Source organism: Equus przewalskii, chromosome 5, assembly GCF_037783145.1.
Source record: "Equus przewalskii isolate Varuska chromosome 5, EquPr2, whole genome shotgun sequence".
Classification (NCBI taxonomy): Eukaryota; Metazoa; Chordata; class Mammalia; order Perissodactyla; family Equidae; genus Equus; species Equus przewalskii.
The window spans coordinates 43,101,111-43,121,018 of record NC_091835.1 but is presented as its reverse complement, the minus strand read 5'-3'; the positions used below and the strand labels follow the sequence as shown (position 1 = coordinate 43,121,018).

Below are 19,908 nucleotides of genomic sequence, written 5' to 3'. Positions count from 1 at the left end.
AGCTGATCTTTTTTCCTAAAATGACAATCACTTAAGTAAATAACATTAAATAAACATATAGCCAGCAAGATCTAAGAGAAGAGGCCTGAAGCCATGAACTTGACTGGAAAGAGCACAGGGATTTTAGGAGTTTGACAATAGCTTAAATGGCCTGTAATCTCTCTCCTAATTCTTAAAGTTCTAGGATTCTGAATCTGCTCATATCCCAAAACCAGTTAAGTCAATTGAGTTGTTGCTTTGTTTTCCTTTTGCCTTTGCAATGGAGGTTTTCAGTGAAATTTTACAGATAAAATAATATGATATCAGGGATTTGCTTCAAAATAATCCAGTGTAGACATGGGTTGTAGCGCTGCAGATGAACTAAGACTGGCCCAGTGCTGACCACTGTTCAAGACGAGTGATGGGTATGTGAGAATCGTGATACTCATTTCTCTACTTCTATATATATTTGAAAATTCCCATTTAAAAACATTTAAAAAATTACAGTAAAATAAGTTTCTCCTCTGAGAGAGAGTTTATTCTAAGACAATACACATGGAATCCTGTTTTTGAAAAAAAAGGTCTGATGGGCACAAATTTGTAAAACTATGGTATAAAAGATTTTTGCTATGTATTTTTTGAAAGACTATGGAATGAAAGAAATTATTTATAGACGCAAGTAACAGTAATGGTGTATTTGCCACATACCCTAATAGGGCCAGATCTGAAGCACTGTGAAATGACTCTGGAGGTGCTGGGATCAGACAGCTAAGTTTGAAAACAGCTATGGCTCTGACACTACTTTGGGTAACGACACCAAGTAACCACATAAGATCTTTGTGACACTGTATTCTCTTTCCACCAAAAGGAGAACAATAATCCTCACAGGGTTTTAAGGATTAAATAAAAAAATACATGTAAAGTACTTAATAGAGTACTTGGTATATAATAAGTACTCCATTAATATTAATGTTTTCATTGTAGTGGAACAATAAAAAAAAATAGCTGTTAAGAGCACTGGCTCTGGAGCTGGAACGCACGGGTTTTTATGAAGTACGACTGTGGGCTTGTTACTCAACCTCTCCGTACATTAGCTAGCGTATCTATAATAAAGGATAGAAAAAGGAGAGCAAGAGTCCTAGAGGATTCCTATGTGAGGACCCAGTGTACTGACAGTGCCTGGCACATTAGGAAATGCTCATAAATGCTAGCCATTACTGAGTACTGAAAAAAGGATGCTTTGGGGGCCAGCCTGGTGGCACAGCAGTGAAGTTCGCACGTTTCACTTCGGTGGCCTGGGGTTCACCAGTTAGGATCCCAAGTGCGGATCTAGGCACCACTTGTCAAGCCATGCTGTGACAGCATCCCACATATAAAGTAGAGAAAGATGGGCACAGACGTTCGCTCAGGGCCAGTCTTCCTAAGCGAAAAAACAGGAGGATTGGCAGAAGATGTTAGCTCAGGGCTAATCTTCCTCAAAAAAATAAATAAATATCAAAAAATAAAAATCAATTAATTAATTAAAAAAAAGAAAAGGATGCTTTGCTTGGTAAAAAGTGATATCAGCTTCATAGAGCCAGCATTTCCATTTACATGGTATACCATACCAAACAATGTTATAATCATGTCACAGGATAATGTGACTGTTTTGGAGACTAAGTCTAAGGGAAAATCTTTGTTTTTTGCTGTTACAGCTCAAAAATGAATTCCTGATACCACTGGATTATTAAAAACAATAAAGTGATAGCAATGTAACAGTTAGAACTGATATAAGGCTTTGAGAAAAAGAATAAAGTTAGAATATGAAAAAATACTTTTTAAAAATACTCTTTTTAATACTCAAAAATACTCTTTTAGCCATAAGTTAGAAACATTTTTTTCACTTCTCATGGCTCAGCTGTGGACTTTTTGTACACTGTATACCACCAAAAGAAAACGCCATGTTCCTCGATGCCCATCATCCCGAGGAACATTTGTTCATAGTGCTAAGATCTATTTTCTTAAACTTCTGCTGGAAAAAGAGAGGATCTATCATTTCTGTTCGATATAACCAGTTTAAAGAAAAATTGCTGACTACACTAATATTTGACAGCTTTACCGTTGAGAATTTTGTAAAGCCAGGTCTCAGCACTTACAGGATGCACTTGTGGTGGGCGGTGATGCACTGTGAGCTGAGGTCCTGTTGATCCCAGGGTGAGCCCATTGTTTACAACATAAGTAGTTGCTTGAGGCACTCGAACCGTGACACCTACAAAAGAAAGGTAACAGATAAAATCAGAATTCTATTCGAAATTTGGTGGAACACTAATTAAGCACTTGAAGTCAATAAAGTGATATTTTTAAAATTCAAAGGAAAAATATTTCTAAGCTAGAAGTCTACACTCAGCCAAAATATCATTCAAGCATGAGGATAAATAAATTTTCATATATGCAAGCAACCAAAAAAATCCTACCTCCATGAACTCTTTCTCACATAGCAACTAAGGGATATATGCCACCAATATAAGAGTTCTCTATCAAGAACGAGGACAAAAACATGAGATACAAGGAACAGGAGATCCAGCACCAGTGAGAAAGAAATGGAATCCCTTCCAAGGGGACTATGTGCAAACATCCTAGAAGAGTGAAACACTGGTGGTAGAAGGCTAATAGGCCTTCACATGTAGAAAGCAAACAGGCCAGAGTGGAGCAGGGTGACTAAAAAGACAGACAAAGTGAAGCTGTCTTCTCAAATATCTCCGCTGTCTCATCTTTTTAACTAGGAGAGAAATCTCAACTAAGTTATCCTCGCCTCGTGTTAACGAGGTTCCTCTCTTTCTCTCTATGCCCTGGTGATCAGCTGAAGATACTCACATCACCCAACAGAAAACTGTTTTGACACACATCAGGGCAACAGAAGCAGAAAATTTAGAACAATCTACTGCCCCAACCGTATTCCCGCCATAGATTCAATACCTGGCCCATAGTACAGTTCTGCCAGGTACACTGATTGTTGTGAGCCCAGTTTCCCAGAACTCATTCATCATCGTGTTGACTGATTGCCCCAAGGAAAGCTCTTATAAACTTGGGAAAGTTGAAACAAGACTGTGAACGAGAGACTCTTCCTAGAAACCATCACCTAATAATGGCATTATTGTAGTTCTTTAAACAGCTAGATTTGCCTTTGCTATTAAATTCTGCAAAAATAAACATTTTTAGTGATACTTATATAGATGGCAAAACCATACTGAAAAGCAGAATGTAAGAACGATGGTTACCTCTGATAGAAAGTGATAGGGATGCAATTAAGGGTAGGCATAGGCATATAGTAGGCTTATAGGATATTGATAAAGCTTTATTTCTTAAATAATAAGCCACTCCAACTAAATGTTGAAGAACTACATGTAAGTTGGAACCATATACAAGAAAAGAGGCTCTTACTATTTTGGGGATTGACCTGCCGAACAGCAGGAGCCTGCATAACAGTTCCCCGCAGGGGAGCCTGAGCTGGTGGTGCTGGGAGAGTTGTATAAACCACTTGGTGGTTTGCAGGAGCTCTTGGTACAGGGAGTCTTGTGGTCACCTGAGTTACTGGACGATGTGTTACATTCACGGTGGTTGGAGCTAACGAAAAGCAGAAAAATATATAAGAATGCAGTAAATTCTATTTAACAATATTAAGTGGTAATTAACTTTGCACAAAATCTAACTATGATAAAGAGAGAAACAGAGACAACAGTTCTCCTCTTGTAATCCTGAAAGATAAGAATGATAGGCCCAAACAAAATTAATAATATTACAATCCGCACTTCAGAAGAAAAGAGCACCTCAACCAGGTCCAATGCCTTCCTGCTCTTTACTTTGATTAGATAATAAGCATGCGAAGATAAAGCAAGGATTTAGACTTCACAGTGTGATCTTACAGATGACTGAAAAGACTAAATTTTTCCTCCTCAATGTTAAACTGTTCTTAGCAGAGTGAAATTTTAGGCCCTCCAGGCCTTCTACCAACGGGTATAAATCCAAAAGAGTAACTCTGCCTTCCCACAGTTCAAGAAACTGGCTGGCTATCGCAGTCGACTATTTCTTCAGGTGAACCAAACCATCTCTTACTCAAAACAATAAAAAATCCATTAAGATGCAGACGTCTTTCTTTTCTGGCATTCCTCTTAGTCTATGTTCCAGAGATCATTAATGCCTTGAATGACGTTAGTATATATTTATCAAAAATTGAGTCCTACATGTTCACTAACAGCATGGAACTACAATAATGATTTTAAGAGTTAACAACTTGTTAATAACTCTGAATTAGAATCACATTTTACAAATGACTACGTATTGACCATGGAATAAAAAACAATAATAAACCTACTTTCATATGGAAAAATGGGTTCTATAATAACATAAATTTAGGGGTAAACACCGGCTATAACAAAGATAAAAAGGTTCTTTACTAAAGACTCCTTAGTGTTTACATATTCTAACTTTTGGTGTGAACCTTTAGAAAGGGGAACTATACAAGGAGGAATACTTATCTCTTCATCTCTTTATTACCCATTTTATTATCTATACTGCAAATGGGTCTGCATAATGATATTTCCTTCTAAATTACCTAACTTAAGTGACTGTCATTTTAATTTCACTGGATAAAATTTCATGGGAACTCAATGTTTTCCTTAATGAGAAGAGCACTTATATAAGAATTTTGCAGACAAATCTGTAAGTAGTGGCCTATTTTATGAAGAAGACAAATTGTCCTGATTGGCTTCCAAACGGTTTAGGAAATACAGGCTACAACTTAAAAATGTCTAATTTACAGCTTCTTGATGGGTAGCATGTAAAATATTAGTGCATATTTCCTGATGGTAGTGTTAGACCAGTTAAAACTAGTTCAAATTAAGAATCATTTAAAAATTCCTGTTTGATTAGTCAATTATAACTTCTTGGTTATAATCAGAATGAATCATTTCATCCATCCCTCCCAGAGAAACTATATTCATTCTTGCTGTTTACAGTGGCAGATGACAAAGAGATATATCATTTGTCTTCTTTATAATCATTTTCTATCAATGCTGCCACTTAAGAGGGTCAGCAAAACTAAGTTATATTGCATTCAAAAAGACATACTGTCTCCTAAATAACAATGACAATTATTTTTAATTTTCTGTCTACTTTTTCCTCTCAATTTCATAGTCACATTTCACTGTAGGCAACACTAAAGCTTCAGCTCAATAATTCAGCAAGTTTACCTGTAGGTAGTAAATGTATGGTTGTCTGAGATGGTCCACTTGTTGGCACCCCTGATGGCTGAAGAGGTGGTGCTGGCTGGATGGGTTGCAACGGTCGAGACACAGGCTGAGAAGATCCCATGGTTGATACAGGAGTGTGATTTAGCTTCTTAGGGTCTGTTTAATTAAAAGTGACATTATGATTATTGATATAAGAAAACTAGAAATATGGGTTTTTCCTTCATCTCTGAATTTTACTTTGTCACTCAGTCACATTCACTGCTAAGAGAGTAATTTCTTTCTATTTTAATTATGTGTACTTTTGCCAATTTGAAAACCAAGTCAGACCTTAAATAATTCACTGCTGATTTCTCACATATTCTAATTCCCATTTACAGAAACACAGCTTTCCATTTTGTTTGTTTTGAAAGAATCCTACTTGTGAACTCAATACAATATCATGTCAATCAGAATACTTTCATTTCCTACATTACTACATATCTATATCAAGGCCATTCTCCTAAATAAATAACTATAAACTGATGAGGTTTTCACCAATGATCTTGTATTCCAATTAATCTACTGTTGTTTAGGTTCTTTTGTTTGATAACACAGATGGTTGCTTATCTACACTATCCAGTCTTTTAAAATAAAATACACAGAGTGTCTGATCTCAAAAAAGTTCTCCAACAGCCTATGAAATAAATGTTTGCAACTCAGAAAAAGCCCTTAAAAATAGGTAACCCCTACATAGCATAATACAAAAAGTGTAAGCCAAAAGACCTTCTCTGACCAAAACGATCCCCACTGATTTCTATCCTATGGAATTCCTCATTAAAATGTAAACAAAATTTAAGGCTTTAGCAACTGTCACTTTAATTGGGTGCTGATGGAGAAGAACTCACTCTAGAATGGGAGAATTGAAGGTACACTCAGGTGGGACAATAGAAAGAGATCCCACGAGGTAAGAATGTTAGAAAGGAAAAGGGCAAGAGTTCCGATGACAAACTTCGCTTACTTACTTTTTTATTCAGAATCAGCCTGCCTGTGTCCTCTGAAAAATAAACCTGTATTTTTGTCCTCTAGACGTTCATTATATTTAGATTCATGTATTAAAAAACAGTAAAAGCAAGAGAGATGATTTGAAACTTTTTAAGAATAACCATACTAGTATGAATTCAACTCTGACAAATGATGGCATAAATCTTCTAATTTTACATGAGTTTTATACAAAAAAGCTGATTTACTGTCACATAATCAATTGTATACCTAAAACCAATTGAACGATCTTATTTTCTAAAATACAATTCTTTAAATCTTTAGGTTTTTAAAAAGTTTAACGTCTTTAAGACAATAAACTTATCATCTGACCCTACTAGATTTTCCACATGCATTATATAATTATCACACAGAGTTTTACAGATATATCTGCGAACAGTTATTTTGTGCAAATAAGTTTGAGAAATACTTTGTATCTTGAATCGTTCTTGAAGAATTACATTATAAATTAGCATAATAAAGGCTCAGAGAAGTCTGTACTAAAAAAAAAAACCTCCTAATTTTGTTTAATTCAGCATTTCCCAAGTATATTTAACAGTGAACTTTTTATTCATAGAACACCTATTAACACTGCAGAAGAACAACTGGGAAAATTGGCTAATATCTATCCAATATAGTTTCTAAATATTCTAACTCAGAATAATATTGAGGATATTGGGTTTGCATGCTTTTTAACATTACATTCATTTGTATTTATACAACACTAAATAAAGGAAATTATTTCAAATAACCAAAATTAAATGTATACATACTTAAAACTATCTACATTAAAGTACACACACACACACACACACACACACACAGAGAAAGGACATTTAATTTGATTCCCAGATCCCTTAGTGACTCCTACTCTCTGAATTTATCCTCTACTTTAAAATGGGCATTATAGAGCTATTGCAAGGATCAAGTGAAATAACTGATACAAAATAAGAGGTCCTCCATAAGTTAAATATTCTAACTGTTCTGTTTTCCTTTATGCCTTGTTCATCTTCATTCAAGATTTGATTTCTATTTTTTAACTCTAATCTAAAAAATTCCCATACTAAAAGGGACACAAATACACCAAGTGTAATGCTGTAGAGATCTGTCTTCAATGAATAAATATTATACTAGATTCAGAGGAAAAAATGGTATCAAAGCATTCTTTAGTACAATTACTTATATTTAAGTACCTTGTGAAGCTCCACTCTCCTCATCATCCATTGTGAGATCAATGACACCACCTGAATCACTGCCTGCGGCTTTTCCACTCTGAAAAACAAAACTTGTGCATTTTGCAAAGGAAACTCTGGCAGATATAAAGGAAAATGAAATACTGAGGGGAAACGAAGATAATGAGCAGCCTGGTTCAATCTGGACCTCTAAATGGCCTTCCCTAAAGAAAGACAGTTTGTCAGATAAATGACCCCAGGATTCTCAGCAGCTAAACATCTACCATGATGCAAAAATAATTTTAAAATATTTTCACAAGAAATTTTAGCAGTATTTTTTTAAAAATTAAGCTGTCAATTGCATAGAGATATTGAAGTTAAGTGCTTTAAGTGATAAATGATTAAAGAGAAACATCATTCATTTTCCAACATTTAAAATGTTGACCAATCCTACACTAAATTGTCAATATTAACTTGGAAAAACACTAAAGGCAACTTTAAAGCTAGAATTAGGTTATATAAAATAACTTAATCTATTTTTTCCCCTAAAGAATGGTATGATAGGATAGGATATGGTATACAGCAATGTTAACTAATACCCAATTTGACCAAGTTAACCCATTGTCCAAAATCATTAGAAATGTAATTTAAAAAAAATTTTTTTAACTATATAATAGCAACAAAAAAGGAAAGAAGTACAACACAGACCTAAAGAACCAAGATCTTTGAGACAAAAAGACTTTTAGTTCCAGCACCTATTAGTTACGTGAATTTATGTTGAAAGGTAATTTCCTCAATTTCCAAAATCTGAATATGCAGTCTGTTACAAGGATTAATCCAAATATGTATATAAAGAGCTTAACACCCAGCATGACACATGGCAACTGCTTAAAATAAATGCTAATCATAATTACTTTATGATATAAGAGATTAACTCCAATGATTAAGGTTTCCTTCTGCGAAACTCAGATTTTGTGAAATTAAAGAAAGTAATTCCTTGATGTCAGAAAATTCAGGCCTAATCCAAAGATAATGATGTAATTCTAAATCTTACAATTATAAACCTTTATATGACAATGACTTCATAGAAACTAACCTGTTAACAAACACCACAAATATATAAAATTCAAACTAAAAGTCCTAACAAATCCTTGAAGAATGAAACAGAATCCACTCATTACAATATATCTATAAGGTCCACTTTTCAAAGTTTGCTAAATTTAAATTTATCAAAAATTACTAGAAAAATATACAAAGACCAATAAACTAGGAGTCAACTAAAGACAAAAGATACTCAATAGAAAATGACTCCAAGCAGAGCCAGATGTTTAATTCAGCAAAGACTTCAAAGCAGCAGTTAAAAATATGTTTAAAGAATTAAAGGAAAGCATGATAATAATGAATGTGCAAATAGGAAATCTCAGAAGTAGAAACTGAAAAAGAATAGAAATTTTAGGGCTGACAGTACGATTGCTAAATAAAAATTAGCCAGGGAGATTCAAGAGCAGATTGTAGATGGCAGAAAAGACTCAGGGAAATTGATCCTAGATCAGTAGAAATTTTACAGAAAGAAAAACACAAGAAAACATGAAAAGAACCTGAGACCTGTATAATATAAAAAGAAGCAGTTCAGTAAAACTCTAAAAGAAAGGAAAGAAAGAATGGGGTTGAAAAAATTATTTGAAGAGACAATGGCCAAAACCTTCCCAAATTTGATGAAAAACATTAATTTGCAAATCCAAGAGGTTTGCTCCAAGAGGAGCAAAGAGTTATTGCTGAGTATTGATCAGAAACTATGGAATTAAGAAGACTCAAACAATATACTCAAAGGGCTGACAATTTTTTCAAAATCTATAAACTAAGAACTCTATATACAATAAAGCTCTCCTCAGAAAAAGAAGGTTGAACACAAAAAAGTACATTTTTAGATATACAAAAAACAAGAACTCATCACAAACACATCTACACTGTAAAAAAATCTTAAGAAAATTCTTTAGTTTGAAAGGAAATGCCAATTCAGATTTATAGAAAAGAATAAAGAGAACCAAGTAAGTAAATATGAGGATAAATATTAAAGACAATATAGCTTTCCTTAATTTCCTTAAAAGATATACGATACTCTAAGATAAAAGTTAAAAACAATGTATTTATAGATTTGTAGCATATGTAGATGCAATACAGAATGCAATATATGTGAAAATAAGACCATAATGCATAAGAAAACAAGAATGTAATATACATGAAAATCAAAAGCAGTAGGGGGTAAATATAAATATACAGTGCCAAGGTTCCCATAACTTATCTAAGTAATTAAATATTAACTCTAAGAATAATGAGAAATAACTTTAAAATTTAGATACATATTGTAAAACCTAGAAAAAACCTTAAAAAAAATAAGTCAATGCACATATAGCTAGAAAGGCAACAGAAGAATTAAGATAGAATACTTAAAAAGAAAGCAAAAAAGAAAAAGGTTGGCACAAAACAGGAAAAAAGCACACAAACAAAAAACAGAGATGAAACAAGTTTTTAAAATTACAAAACATCAGACCTAAACCCAATCATATTAATAATTATACTAACTGTAAATGGACTCAAATTTCCTATCAAAATGTGGGGATTGTCAGATGGGATAACACATCAAGAAATCAAGAAACAACTATTTTTTCCTCCTAGATACTCACTTTAAATACAAAGATGCAAACAGACTGAAAAAAGTAAGCATAAAAAAGCTGCTATGACCATGTTAATATTAGATGAGATACAAAGAAGGAAACTTAATAATGATAAAAGGGTCAATTTGTCTATTTCTCCCATTAATTTTGTTGTTTTCCCTTCATATGTTTTGATGTTCTATTATAGAAGTGCATATTTTTCTATAATGTATAATCTATAATGGGACAAAATGGTTTACAATCAATGATATAATCTACTGAATTATATTTTTCTGGATCATAACCTGACCGATACAATTCATCTATTATCATATACTACACGTAGTTTCCTGCCTGTATTTTCTTCTTTAGAAATAGAATTGGAAATTACTTAAATAGGCATTAATAGCAATTATAAGATAATCATAAGACAATCATGATAGCCAGCATTACTCCTATTAGGCTCTGTGCTAATTGTTTTACATTCATTAACAAATTTAATCTTTATAATAATCCTATGAGGTGAGTACCAGCATTAGCTACATTTTATACGAGTCCAAGGTGTTAAATAACTTGCCCAAAGGTTACCCACTATTAAGTGACAGGAGCCTGGTTGTCTGACTCTAGAGTTTATTATTTCTATGCCAACAGGTATAGATTTATAAACAGACACATATACCTATCTATGTATCTTTACATTTTTTCTGACACCATTTCTAAGAATCCGTATCTAATCAGAGACATCACACATTTGTATCTGTAATTACATGTATTACTGAAGTTCTCAACTTGAAACTATCAAAAAAACCCCACAAAACTTAGTTGGGTCAAATAGGTTTTAATCTAGTCATGCACCACAAAAGAATGTTTTAGTTAAGGACAGACTGCAATATATGACAGAGGTCCCATAAGATTAGTACCATACAGCCTAGGTGTATAGTAGGCTATACCACCAGCTTTGTGTAAGTACACTCTATGATGCTCACACAACGACAAAATTTGCCCAACAACGTAAACGCCTAACAATGCATTTCTTAGAACGTATCATCATCGTTAAATGATGTATGCCTGTACTAAGAACCTATTTTATTAAAAAGTTATCTAATCATGTGTTATTCTCCAACAATAACTCCCATTAAGTGAACACTAAGGAAATTTCAAGAGAGCAAAGATGTTGGCTTTGTAGAGATTTTTTTTTTTTTAATGAAACAAATAACAAGAACATATTTGAAAGGCTACAGTAGAGCAATTCAACAATTGCGAAGAAAGTTAACACAGAAGACCTGGTTGTTCACTCCCTGCACATCTCTCCACGGGAACTGGGAACTATAACTGAAGCTTGGTTAGCTACTAGGAATGCGGCCCTTGGAAAGTTTACGTAAATGATTTGTAATTTTCTTAGGTCCACCTTGAATAATGGACAGTGTCATACTGACTTGTCAGGATTGATTCGCACAAACATTAAGATTGATGGTGTACACCTGATTTCACCGTTGGGGTCCTGAGTTGTGGCTGCCATGACTGGTAACATACAAAGACAAGCCTATATGACCAGCCCTCTAAAATACCTCAGACTCTGAGACTCAATCAGGTTTCTCTGGGCAGAGATTCTCAGGGCATGTCCCTGCAGTTAGTAACAGAGAGAAAGCACATCTCATGCAATGCTGGACAGGGGAGGATTTAGAAGCCTGTGCCTGATCTCTCTGAACCCCACTTGGTGCATATATTTTTCCTGTTGTTTTTGCTCTCTACCTTTTTGCTATGTAAACCATAACCAAGAGTACAACCTGATATGGGTCTTCTAAGTCCTTCAAGCAAATCAGCAAACTTGAGGGTAAGCCTGAATCCCTCAAAACAGCAATATAACTACAAATGGCAGCAGAAAGTATGACAATGTATGCTAATAATTTAAATAATAAGTTTACTTTTCAATATATGAAATATATTAATAAGGTATATGTGAAATGAGATATATGAATAAAATATGTAGTAATAATTCATTTTACAAAATATGTTAATAAATTCTTATTTGGGGGATATTAGAGAAATCTTCATTCAAGGACTACAAAAAAAAGACCATTTTACATATTTAATTATTTCCTAATTAGGTATGACTGAACAATAATCATTTCCATACCAGCCACTCAGATTCCTCCTAATCTATACTAGCTTTAAAGTGCTCAGAAGCACAACTAAGATTTGGCACAGAAAAAAGAAGTTAGCCATGTGTACTTAGAAAGCGACATTCTAAAACATCACAGTCTACTTGGTGTACATTACTTTCTAGTTGCTATTAAGTGGCATATTTAATAAAAAGCTAACATGTAATTTCTTAATATATCTTCCAAAGACCAATAGTGTTTCATTAATGAAGATACTCAGCACAATGACAAAAATTATATTTGTACCAGAAAAGTCAAACCAGCAAAGCAAGGATTTATAACTGGCAGCACTTGTATACCTCCATAATGGTTTTTCATTATATAATAAAATGTGCATATTACATTTATTACATTCATAAGTAGTACTCATTCAAAGCTGAAACTCTGCTATTTTTGACAAGGAATTACTTGCACAGCTTGGCTGCCTAGTCAAACTGCTTGCATGTTTTTCATAAGATGGTATCGAATTCCTCCTCCTCTACGCCAAATAAAATATCCACTGAGAGCTTAATATTTGGTTGTACTGTCTCTTGCTGTCTGATGCAGTTACTGATTCAGCTGACTTTTGGATTGACTGGTATAAGCTGTTTCATCAAATATGTCAGTTACATAATACAATGCAAAGTAAAATATTCTGGATTCTCAAACTCATGAAGTATGGAGTAATACATGATATTTCAGATTTTCTAGAATATAATAAGCAGTTGGGTGTAACTGGGATTTATATTACTTTATTTTTTAATTTTTCCTGAATTTTAAAAGTAGAGCAACTTTTATATCAATTTTAATTTCACTTAAATGTTTATGATATTATATACATTTCATTTCAGCAATCCAATATAACCTTTTACAATGACAAAACCTGTCTTTTCCAATATGGTAGTCATTAGCCATATGTGGCTATTGAGCTTTGAAATGGGGCTACTGTGGCAGAGGAAGTAAAGTTTAATTTTAATTTGAATAGCTACTCATGACTAGTGTCTACCATATTAGATACCATAACTCTATCACCATTTTTATCGCTCTTTCTCCATTAATAAGATGATTAAACAAGTCATTACAATGTCCATTTTCTGTCCTGTAAATGTTACTTAGCTTGTCCAAACCAAAAAAAAAAAAAATCACTGAGAGAAATAAAGATGTCTGTAAATTCTTTGTTTAGTTTTAGGTTGACTTTACAAAATAAAGCTAGACTTCCTATAAATGTCAGACAAAAACCACTGAATATATCAACATTTTCTGTATCACATCTTTCAGAAAGTAAAGTATCTCATTACTTTTAATTAAAAATGTAGCTATAATCCACAAGACATTCTCAGAAACAATCACAAATTTGACCTTTAATACCATACAGAAAGACTGCTATAATTTGTAAGAACTAAAAATATTTCTAATAGCTTTAATTTGATCTATAAACCATGTTGTATATCTAGCTTTGGTCAAAAATCCATTTTAAAGGAAAACAGACATAATTAAACATCATTATGCTTTTGTTTTAAAATTTATGTCATTTATTTGTGCCTGGCTTATTCAAGACTTCTTTTTGGTTTTTTAGAAAAATATATGAGTTTCTTGAAATGATTAAGAGGAAGGGAAGAAAATACAATAAAACTGTCAAAAACCTAATGACTTCCCTACACATCTATTCCCTCTAAAGCTACGTAGTGAAAGAAGAAGGAACAACATTGTTAACACAGGAAAAAAGTAGTGACCCCATTCCTGGGGGATTAAGATTTAACATGAAAAAGTAGCAAGACTGGCAAAGTGCTAATATGCTATCAGAAAGACTAAGATTTTCTTTCCAAACAGCTATTTCTAATCAGCTTTGAAGAAGCTAAAATGGTGCCTTTCTATATGTGTTGAGGTGTAGAGGGTAAGACAGAGAGACCATCTTAAAAGGATGGGCCAGAGAGAAGCTACTTGTGCAGACTGAATCTTTAAACCATGTGAAGGCAAATAACCAGACCATCAATTATATAACCTAAGTACCTAGTTAATATAATAAACTAATATTATCTCTGAGAGAATTACAAAGCAAAGAAATCCAATTCTTGTCAAACATTACAGAGAAGCTCTTTGAAAATCTTTGGACAGTTGTAAAAAATAGAATAATTTTCATTGTCTCAAAGAATACTGACGGAAAACCATTCTCCTGTGGACTATAATTAGAATTTTACTTTGAAATAGAAGGAAAAATCTTACCTGTGATGTGCTATCAGCTGCTTTCTTATTAACAGAAGCATCTATTGTTTTGTTTGTCTGGTTTTCTGAGGAGTCAAAAAAAAAAGTCAGAGTCATTTTTAAAAGCACCTACAAAATATGAAAGGTTGTGTTGCTTTATATACAACAATTCATATAATTTTCTCCAGTTATTTTTTTGTCTGTCAACATGTCACGTACGTAAACGGAGTCTTTCACAGATCACTGTTACATCTTTCAGAAGGATGAATTCACAATAGGGATCAAAAAACTTGACAGACCCATTGACCCAGAAACTTTAACTCTATCCTAAGGAATATCTCAGGGAACAATTTAAGATGTGCATAACTTAAATGTTCTAACATGAGTGAATGGTTAAAAAATATATAATTCTTCCATACTATACACCTTTGGAGAAAAAAACAATGACATAGCAAAAAATATAAGAAAGTCCTTAGAAAAATAGTTACAAACACAGTGATTCCAAGAAAATACACAGGCATAGCCTCGGTGGTTCAATCACAGATGATTTTTCTTTTTTTATTCATTTTTCAATTAAATTGTATTGTTTGTGGTACACACACACACACACACTGTACAGACATACATATGAGAGTCACTTCCGGAACAGCAGAGAAAATAAACCAACTATGTTTTTCTGCCTCAGTTTCTAAAGAGAAGGTATTAAATTTTATCAGATATCTTTAGCATCTACTAAGGTAATTATTTAGCCTTTCCTCTTTGGAAATGCAGCGAATTACGTTAACAGGAGTTTTCTAATACTGAAATAGCCCATCCTTGCTTTCTGTACATAAAAACCTTCTTGGTCAAAATATGGCATTCCTTTCATTTGCAAATCTTCAGAACACATATTGTGTAAATCATTTATTTTAAAAATAAATAAATAAAAACAGGAGATAGAACAATATATTTCCATATATACACATATAAACCTGTACATCAAAAAAATCAGGGTAAACATCTAACTGTTTAAAAATGGTTTTTCCAGGCTAGCAAAGTAAAAAGGAGGCCCTTACAATTTTTCCCTACAATTTCTCCCTATCTGAATTATCTTAGCTCTTTTTGTAGGAAGAATACAGTAAGATATTATTTAGTTTTTTAAAAAGATCTTAAAATTACTTCACTTATAATGAATCAGCATCTGTTTTGGACTGTGAAGTTCCCGAAATACTACCTAACAAAAAACTAACTCTAGGTTACTGATCCTACATTGCAGAGTATTAAAATACACTGATGACATTACCAAAACCTCAGCGATCCACTACCAAAGTTGTTTATATACCACGCTAGAATATATTCACTTGGATTTGAAACTCATTTTCATTTTCAAATGAAAATAAAAGGTAACTTTAGATGAAAAGTAGATGAGGGAGCTTCATTTTTCTTTTGTTTACATATTCTCATACAAAAAATTCCTCAAGATTCAGGAAAGACTTAGACTGCTTAATAAAAGTTTATATACATACATATTCACACACAGAAATATATATTTATTTTTAAAATAACTATGAGAGTTTCGTTATCCAGTATGACTCACTCTTTGACCTAACTGTCTCAGGGCTAGGAGTCAATTATTCACAGAACTGTAATAATATTCCTTAATCTAGATTTTCAAGTAATATCCCCTGCCCCTTTATTACAGACATTTTTCTTGGTTCTTAATGTAACATTTTACAGTTTCACTGCATCCTTCTTGTTTTCTTTTACTATAATATCTACTTTAGATGACTTCTGAAAGTAAAAAGTTATAAATCAATCTATGTATCAATAAAACTAATCAGGGTGTGAAATAAGAAATCGTACCTTGGAATCTTTCTATCATTTGGGAAACACCTCTATCTTGTTATTCTTAATAGATACGGTCACTTTTAACCAACATTGCATTTTTACCAGAGTCAACAAAGCGTTTTACAGGAGTGCCAATTAGTGTCCCTTAGTAGGTGCTGGACAACTGTTGTACGGAAAAAAATGGAATGCAAAACTTGTAAACCGTTTTCACACCACTTCTCATCTAAATCACTACAAGGGCCTCCTAACTGGTCTCGCTAACTCCATTTTTATCCCCTCCAAACCCTTCCCCTCCCTGTAGCCAGTGTTCATAAATGTCACACTCCTCTGCAAAAATCCTTTAACCTTACTTCCCACGTCTTCCCATGCATTATCTCTTACCTTTCCAGATCTCCCATATCCTCTCACAGAAACCTGCACTTCTTAATACTTATCACATTATAATGAATTACTCATTTAACAGCCCACATCCCTATTTGATTGTGAGCTTGGTGAGAATGCGACTATCTTATACATTTCTGTGTCTGCAGAATTTTAGAACAATACATGCGTTCAATATTTCAGGAATGAATGAAATTAGCCATAATTTAAGCCCTAAATTTCCAAGTAGTCTCTAGGATGATTTCTACTTTACAACAGACAGAAAAGAATGACTTACTAAAAGGGATATATATGAACTATAATAAAATATATATAAATACAAGTGATCTAGTTAGCATATGTTCTCATTAAGTCAATAATACCTACATAAGTACAAGACAAAAAATTGTAATCATATAACTAATTAATTTATCATATTAAGGAGGTATTAAAGTTTAGCTTCAACCTTCATATTCAGCCAAAATTTGCTCTCTGGCTTCAGTTAGTTTCCGGGAAGCCTAAACAGCTAAATGCCTACTTTAACATAATTTATGGCACTCCTGAAATTATACATGATCAAAGAAAGTATCATCTCATAGGATCTCAATCTAATTAATATTATGAACAACACACAAACAAAGCCTGTCATTTACATTTATAGTTAATACCTAATAATTTACTTTCAAATGTAAAGTAAGCGTTTCAAAGATAAGCGTTCTAAATAGAGCTTGAAATGAAGATTTCCTTAATATAATTTATATATTAAAGTACATATAAATGTGTTAAATATGCTAAAATGTAAAATTTTAAGTGTAAGTATAAATGTATATTATCAGAAAAGTAGAATGATGCACTATTTAATAATGATTGTGAAAACTATTAATTTTATATACAAAAATAATTAAGAATAATCAAGTAATTAAATACAAAACAGACTGACACATTACAACTAATCAAGTGCATTAGCTAGATAACAGGGGAAAATATACCCTTTCCGTAAACAAATATTCATAAAAATTTTGAGAACAGTAATGAAATTATACTATAATTTGATATGTGTAGAAGTATTTAGAGTACTAGCATTCGTAACATTAAACAAAATCTCTTGAGTTATTTCTTTCTTTTCAGGGCATGGTCTTTCAGGAAAAGTGCTATATTTAAGAATATATCTCACCTTGTGACTATGAATTAAAAACAATGTCAACTTAGGCTCAATATTTCTAAAGAGGAAAAGCTCCAAAATCACATAAAACAATGTCCATGATAAATCATCCTCCCCTTGACATATTAAAAAATACTGAGGATTAGAAAAATAAATTAGAGAAAAATGAACTAATCCCCCAAAATCTTAATCATCTAACCTCAATAAAAAGTAAGCATCTTTTAGTGTTGTAAACATGAATTAGAGTGTCTAAGGAATAATACGGTAGTAGATAATGCTAAAAAATATTGTTATTGTATTGTGCAAACACACATTTTAAATACTAATATTACTAATAATTGCATTTTTATATAAAATTTCAGATTTACTCTTATATCCCAGATGTTAATTGTATGAGGTGACTCTCAGCTGCAGTCCAATATTAAATTTGATCTGCCACTCATTTACTCTCTCAACAATTCTGTGAAATATCATCACTACTTTGTATGAGAAAACAAACTCACAGGGCAAGTACATGACTAATGGCTACATGAAGAAATTAGGGAAAAAAAAACCAAAGGCTTGTACATCTCACTTATAAAAGTAATTTTGTACTTTAGAATCTGTTTCTTATATTTCGTGGTCACTTACTATATCAATAAGACAGATACTATAGCAATTTCATTATACACTTGATGTCTACCCATTCTTGCCTGTCTTTTCAAGAGGAGTGGGAATAGATGTGGAGTCAGAAACGAAGACTAGCAAGTTCAAGAGTGCAAGCAAAATGCACACTTTCTAAGAACAAGGAAGATACAGTTTTACAGATTTTAAATACAAGAACAATCAAGTTTTCCTTTTTGTAATACTTCGAAGTATATACAAACATAATCATATGTCATATGGGAAAATATACAAAAGAGAAAACCAGAAGCAATCAAACATTTTGTAGTAAATTAGAGAGGGACAATTTTTAAAGTGTTCAAATTTGGAAGATGTGAGTCATGAATGTACAAAGGCATTTTCCAACTGGTTAGGGAAGATATCTGGTTTTTATTTTCCCTTTATAAACACATATTATGTCCTCTAGATACTTTAAAATAAATTTGCTCTATTCAGATATTCCTGACAAATGTATTATAAAAGCAATTCATAATGCTTGCTACAAAGCCTAAATGAAAAATTCACCCAGATTAGGAAAATTGCTAAAAGATCAACTATAAATGCTAACTTCTCACTCAAACTCTTTCAAATCCCATTTTAACAACATCATTTCTTTGAAAACCAAAAACTTACTAAAAATAATCTCTAGGATATTCTATTTACTCTGTTCTTTCAAAAATGCTAGCCACTTCCACACACACTCACCCACACACAAGTTCAATTACCTATAGGCCATTAACATGCTTGCATTTCTATTATTAAACCTACAGAGTGACTTACCAATTCTTGGGGTGGTAGTGCTGGTCTGCTCTGCCGAAGATGAAGTACTAAAAGCAGAAATTGGAATTTTCATCTGTATAGGACCTCGATTATTTGATGGACTATAGAGTCCTGACGGGCCTACTGTGGGTAAAGAAGTCCTTGTGGCTTGTACAATAGAGTGTGCTGTTGGAACAGCCTGTACAGCAAGTGTTGTTCCTAATGGTGCAGCACTGGCAGGAGAGTTCCTTTGAATACTAGGACTGGGCACAGAAGGAACGTTGTTTGGTTTAGTAGGGTTTGGCAAGGACGGCAAGGATACTGGATTTTTGGTAAGACCACTCACTGTAGGTGGGCTTTGCACAGAAATGAATTCAACGTTGCCAGATGGTTGATTGGTCACTAAAGTCCCTGGATGGCTCTGTAGGAGCTGAGGCTGGGAGGATACCGCAACAGGTACATGCAAAATCACTGGCAAAGGTTGTAAAGAGATTGTAGGTTGGGGATTTCCACTAGGCACCTGAGTAGTAGCAACTACTGTGGCTGTGTTAGGTGCAGGAAGAACTGACGGTGCTGTCAGAGAACTCGAAGTCACTGGAGTCTGCAATTTAGGTTGACTAGTGACAACTGCTGGAGGAGTGACAAGATTGGTTGAAGATACTATAGAAAGAAAAAAGAAGTTGCAGTTTAAATGGTTATCTTCATTTATAAGCAGGATAATATGACACAATACAAATTTAATGCATTGCAGTAGATATAGTAACG

At 33.2% G+C, this 19,908-nt stretch overlaps 1 protein-coding gene across 35 annotated transcripts in view; it reads right to left on the bottom strand.

The window, feature by feature from the left end:
• The window catches only part of ATF7IP (activating transcription factor 7 interacting protein), a 113,758-nt gene that overhangs the window by 6,002 nt on the left and 87,848 nt on the right, over positions 1–19,908 (bottom strand). For all 35 annotated transcript variants that reach the window (XM_008532939.2, XM_070619160.1, XM_070619155.1 and 32 more), the window contains 6 exons: positions 19,165–19,803; positions 14,415–14,479; positions 7,418–7,496; positions 5,208–5,363; positions 3,400–3,582; positions 2,115–2,227 (listed from right to left, as the gene is read on the bottom strand). In XM_008532939.2, coding sequence (XP_008531161.2) covers positions 2,115–2,227; positions 3,400–3,582; positions 5,208–5,363; positions 7,418–7,496; positions 14,415–14,479; positions 19,165–19,803 — 1,235 coding nt within the window. The remainder of the gene's footprint in view (positions 1–2,114; positions 2,228–3,399; positions 3,583–5,207; positions 5,364–7,417; positions 7,497–14,414; positions 14,480–19,164; positions 19,804–19,908) is intronic.